Source organism: Aplidium turbinatum, chromosome 17, assembly GCF_918807975.1.
Source record: "Aplidium turbinatum chromosome 17, kaAplTurb1.1, whole genome shotgun sequence".
Taxonomy (NCBI): Eukaryota; Metazoa; Chordata; class Ascidiacea; order Aplousobranchia; family Polyclinidae; genus Aplidium; species Aplidium turbinatum.
In genome coordinates this window covers 8234655-8240654 of record NC_137488.1, presented here as the reverse complement: position 1 = coordinate 8240654, position 6000 = coordinate 8234655, and the positions used below count along the sequence as shown (strand labels likewise).

The 6000-nt window shown below is 41.6% G+C and overlaps 1 protein-coding gene across 1 annotated transcript in view; it reads right to left on the bottom strand.

Moving 5' to 3' along the window:
* Positions 1-530: 530 nt before the first annotated feature.
* LOC145786973 (ankyrin repeat and FYVE domain-containing protein 1-like) overlaps positions 531-6000 on the bottom strand; it is a 28162-nt gene continuing 22692 nt past the window's right edge. Inside the window, exons 20-24 of the mRNA XM_082598724.1 lie at positions 4583-4759; positions 4223-4370; positions 3187-3411; positions 2623-2783; positions 531-2025 (exon numbers count right to left, since the gene is read on the bottom strand). Coding sequence (XP_082454850.1) covers positions 1813-2025; positions 2623-2783; positions 3187-3411; positions 4223-4370; positions 4583-4759 — 924 coding nt within the window. The 3' untranslated portion in view covers positions 531-1812. The remainder of the gene's footprint in view (positions 2026-2622; positions 2784-3186; positions 3412-4222; positions 4371-4582; positions 4760-6000) is intronic.

Sequence of the window (6000 nt, the reverse complement as noted above, 5' to 3'; positions counted from 1 at the left end):
AATTGTACACTTTTTCGTAAGCTCTGGTTTAACCATGGAGTAATTCATTGCTTGTCACTCCTCACAAAAATCCACCAGGTAAATAGCCTAATGGTGGATTCTGCCTTATAGTCCGCATTTAATGGCTAATAACTTCAAATGTGTGTATTTTTTGACCATAGTTCTGTTGTAAAAGTGATTCAGTATGAAATTATCTTTCGATTGAGGTATAAAACATCAATTTTAGACGATTTCGAATTTTTGGCCTATGGGGGCTGCGGCCATTATGGAAAAATGGCCAAAACTCACTATTCCCAAGGGGGAATCATGCGGCTTTTTTTGGTGACTCCACATCACCAATCGAACCTCCTGACAAAGTTTCAGCTTGGTATTATTTTTTTCCGGGTCAAATCATTCAGCGACTGGACTATTATGGCAATTCTCACTATTGCTGCGACCAATGCAATATATGGAAAGCTATCACTCACGCTCTAATATCTACTGGCTGAATGCTGCAGCTTGTGCTAAAAAGGAATTCCACGCAGTTACAGTAACGGACGGTATAATTAGAATGAAGATGACATTAAATAAAACGTGAATACAAATCGCCTTGGACATTTTTGATAATAATTTGTGGAAACAATACTGTCTAAAGGTACAAACAGAAAAAATTCGTATTTAGAGGCTATAGCAAACAAAAGACAAAATTAAAGCTGTGCTCCAATCAGAATGAATCAGCTGAACTATGCAAGGATGGAAAAGTTGGGTAAAAAATAAACTAATTTGATTTCAGCTGCAATGAATAACGTAATCACAAAGTAACGACATGACTTCACTTACTGCAAATTGTGAATGAAATCGAAGATATCAGTTGGTCAGATATCAGCAATAATTTTGTGTCAGTTGATTCACAAAATCGACATTAAACGGTTATTGCACTTAAAACTGTAATTATATCATCCCTGCTGACAAATTAGTCTTTTTTACATTGATTCAACATCTGCAGACATCGAATCAATGTAAAAAAATGATTTAAAGGCTGCGGTGGGATGATGGTGGACGCCGGTCAGGTAATCACAGATACAATCGCGCACCTTCAGTTAAATGGGGTTTCTTCGACGCAATATCAACGTATAAGTACGTAGAAGCAACCGAAGCGGCGGTGTAACAAAAAACTTCCGAAGAATGACAATGAAGGAAAACAAATAAGGAAAAAACTGAACTGTATTTGAATCGAAACAGTGACAGAGTTATCAAGAAAAATTAAAAAATATGAAGAAGTAGCCGGCAAACAAACACATTGTACGTCACTGCACAAACGGACATGCAGTTGCCCATACAGCAAAATCTGTCATTTTTACATCTGCTGGCGTTGAATCAATGTAATAATGACGGATTTTGCTGTCTGGCTGGTGTTGCTGTAGGGTGAATTACAAGGATCCCCAAGACAAGACCAATTGAATAAGTGAATTCAAGAAGGGCCCATTTCCATATAAAGGTGTTTTTGAGATAAATGCGTTTTAATTATTTTGGTTATTTTCTTTTGTGGTGGAACTTCGATATTGATTACAAGCTTAGATATACTGGTAAAAAGTAATATACCTGAAAATATCACTCCATGTAGAAACTATGAAAAAGTTGAAGCCCAATTGCTGGAGTTGGGCCCTATATAAAATCAATAGAAATATTGAGGAAATATTTTTCGTGTGTAGGCTTGAAAATTGTTTTTCATGCATCATTAAAAAGACACTGAAAGGAATCGGAAAAGCACACAACGTAAAATTAAAAAAAAAAAACACTGGAGTCGGGCCCTTTTTGAAGTCATGTACTCAATTACTTATGTGAGCCACCTAACGTTAAGACGTCGTAACACAAATCACAAACTCGGGTCGGCTTTGACACTTCGAACTTAATGATCGGCATCAGCTTTGTAGAGCACTTAGAACACAGGAGACGACCGCAGTGACGACAATGATGCTTTCGGGTCGCCACTCCGAACTTGACACCGCACTCCAGGCAAGATGTCCCTTCAACCCAAGGCGGCTCCTGTGTGGATTAACTGTTGGTTAATTTCGTGTATGTTTTGATTTGCGTAAAATAACGTAATATCGACGTGTAGCAACGTTTTCGGTAAAGTTTATTCTGGTATTTAAAGATAGTTGCCTTCATATTTGAGGAAATACGGTTAAGTTCTCAATGTAGTTAATTTTGTCAGAATCTTTTTTGAATCAGAAACCAGTTCAAACTAGTTTCAGAATACTGGTTCAACTCTCTACTGAAAAACTCAATCAAAACACACAGCAGTAGCCCAATCTTGAGCAGTTATCACCCAGAGAGAAAAATCTGTCGTTTTCACAATGATTCATTTCAAGTCTGTAGACGTTGAATCAATGCAAAAATGTTGAATTTTGCGTCTGGGCAGTGACCACACCATCAGCTAATAGAATTTTAGCGGTGTATTGCCATGCCAAAGTTAGGTGGCCAAGTCAATTAAAAAAAAAAAATTAAAAAAAAATCCGGACACAAGATACAATATGGCGTAGTTGTATCGTTGTCAATTACAGCAGAAAAGCAGCTTGCTCAGTTGCATCAACCACACCAGGCCCGGATTACGTGGTTTCACTTTACAAACACGCCACTAACCTGGTTTAAAATATCCAGCAGGCGAAACAGCATCTGTTTGGTGGCGACTGGATGGTTAAATATGTTGATCCCGTTGTTATTAGTGATGGCCAGTGGAGAACCGGCTCGGACTAGTGATCGGCAGACACCGCCATGACCGTTCATGTATGCCAGTAGCAATGCTGAAGACAAGCAACAGTTGCAGTTAGTGTTACTAGATTAGTGCGTTCTTCAGTGGGTCCCCAATCATGAATTTGAGGCCTCCCAAAATAAATCCACATTTGAGATTATGTAAAACTTTTTTTAGATATTGCTTTTAGCTTGTTTTTATTAGTGAATCTAATATAGTTCGTTTTTTTACGGCACTCCGTGTGAAGCAAAATATCCAGAATATATTTAAGATCCGAAAATGCTTACTGGCTGTTGTTTTGTGAGACAAGATATGGTTATTTTTGAAAAAGGGCAACTGCGCCCCTTGCATTGCAGTTTTAAAGTGAAAAAAAAATCTTCAAAAATCAGCATTGGCTTTAAAAAGTAAAACTGTTATGTAATATTGCTCATTTTAAAGAAAAACATCCACAATACCAGTGTTGCCATTAGCATCCTGCATGGCGAGCGGATAGTCGGGTACGGCGGCCAGTATTGTTTCGAACAAGGAAGGAGCGTTGTGCTTGGCGTTTTCGGCCAAAACATGAAGAGGGTTCTGGCCTCTGTTGTTCCGTATGGAAGTCACCGAATGAAGGTTAGGAACGATTTGTGACAACACCTGCAGAGTCTCCAAGCAGCCGTGGAGCGCAACCAGATGAAAGGCTGGAAATGATGAAATGTTTTGAAATAAAGTCATGGAAAGTCATTTTAAATTATTTTTTCTTATAGGCTTGAAAAGGGCTGTATAACTAGCCAAAAACGTTTGCTTATTGTTTTTTGTTTTTTATAATGCTAAATGTAGTGTTGTTGCTGAGTTATGTCTGCTTATGGCTTAAAGTCATGGAATACATAAAGCCTTTTCTTGGAAGTCAGATAGACCATCGCGAAGCAAAGCTGAACCTTGTTTGTCAATTTTTCTCTTCTTGCTTATGATGAAGATTTTTTAGAAAAGTAAAAAATAATCACAAACACGTTTTCGATTGTTTCATTGATGTTGCTTTCTTGAGAATGCACTGAAAAGGCATGACAAAGAAAGCCAGCCAAATTGAATGAAGCGAGACATCGTTCAGAGGACGCGCTACTGTCCACAATATAAATGCAATCACGGTTTTCAATGTAGATTTCGAATTAAAATCGCAGTCGAAATGTCGGGCAACTTGGCTTTAAATGATGTGATTGTTTTTTTCGCAAACTCAGAACCTTTTAGGTCTGCAAACATTAACTTAACACAGAAAGACCGTTTTCGTTAACTAAGTTCCAAGATGCCCTCACCAACGTCATGTAGCCTACTATAGATCTGCACTCTGGCTGTAAATTGTCTCAGATACAAGGCTCGTATCAAAACAAACAGCAAAAAAGAGAAAAATGAGTTCACACATGCATGTTAGACCAATTAAAAGACGCTCGTAAAAATACATCCAGTTTGTTTTAACTCAGTTTCGCCGAGCATTACCAACAGAGGAAACTCACTAACCATTGTTTCCATTCCGATCAACAGCCTGAACGTTGGCACCGTTTTCGATCAAGACCGAAGCGATGGCGGATTCGTTCTTGAAAGCAGCCAGATGCAAAGCGGTTTGCTTGTGCTTGTTGGTCGCGTCTACCTGGCTGCCAGCTAGGATCTGCAAAAATGTGAAGTGATGAACTGCAGTCGAAATTATTGCCCAGCCTAATACTGAATGCCAACCAATCTGAAACTTTCTCTTTCCTCGTGAAATACTTGAAGGTTACAGAAAATTCTCACTTGAGTGGAACACTAGGTATCGACACAAAATGAACATAAAATTGACAAAACTAAAATAGTCTAAGAGCTTTGACCACAGCATGCTCTCACCAGGTTGCGGACTATGAGGACTGCTCCGGCTTCCACAGCAATATGCAGAGGAGTCATCAGCTGTCCATCGCACGTGCAGGAGTTCACATCAGACCCGATGGATATGAGAAAGAAGACACTGTCCAAGTCCTTCTCAGCAACCGCCACGTGAAGGAAATTTCGACCTTTTTTATCCATCTGCCAAGTCAAGAGTTTAAGAAAACGAGAAAAGACGTGATCCATTAATAAGTCTGATCACCGGGGGGAAGAACAGTCACCTTCACGCGGTCCCCCCTGTAAGTAGCATTATAAAAATGCGAAACGAAGACTGTCAAAACCGAACCTCGACCCGGAGCGCTCAGCACAAGACCCCACGAGAACCGCTCTTTTCAGAGCGCGGCAGTCCCACTGTCGACAAGTACCGTCGTCCCACCATCTTACAGCTGAACGCTGAGGGCATCACATCCAGCAAGATTGATGTGATCGAGCAGCTCGCTCATAAGAACCGAGCTCTTGTCATCCTCCTCCAGGAGACCCACTGCACTTCTGCAGACAAGCTAGTAATTCCACACTATTCACTAGCTGGGTCAACCCAAAGCAGGAAACATGGCCTCGCCACGTTCGTCCATGAGAGCTTGAACTGGACGCTTGCAAACTCCTCAGTCAATGAAGAAATAGAATGGGTTTGTGTGAGCATTGAAAATTACAACATCATCAATGTATACAAGCCACCATCCTCACGCCTGAACCCATCATCTATACCCGCATTCCCCTCACCCAGTATCTATGCTGGTGACTTTAACTGCCAGCACACCGACTGGGGTTACAAATACATCAACAGCGACGGAGAAAGCCTGGCTACTTGGGCTGCGAACAACAACCTCGCCCTCCTCTACAACCCAAAAGATCCAGCCAGCTTCTGGTCCGGACGCTGGGGAACGGGCACCAACCCTGACCTGGCCTTTGCAAGCACGGACACAGACAGCTCTCTTCCTGACAGACGTGTGCTGGAGAAGTTCCCACGTTCCCAACACCGACCTTCGCTCATCACTGCTCCTAAGCTTGTCTCTCCCATCCCAAGTGCCCCAGTGAAGCGATGGAACTTTAGAAAGGCCAATTGGAATCGCTACAGCCTCATAACCAATCAAAATGTGGCGGAACTACCATCACCTTCTACCGCCAACGTGGATGAGGCCTACCAAGACTTCTGCCGTGCTATCAAATCCGCAGCTAAACAAGCTATCCCTCGCGGCCGCCGAAAGAACTACACGCCGTGCTGGGATTCAGAGTGCGAAAATTTATACCGCTCTTATGTTCGTGCCTCACCAGGTGCTGCCTCTACCTCAGCCGCAACAAAACTGCTCGATCGGCTAGACTCAAGGAGGCTTGAGAGATGGAAAAACACCGTCAACACTATCGACTTTACACACTCTAGCCGG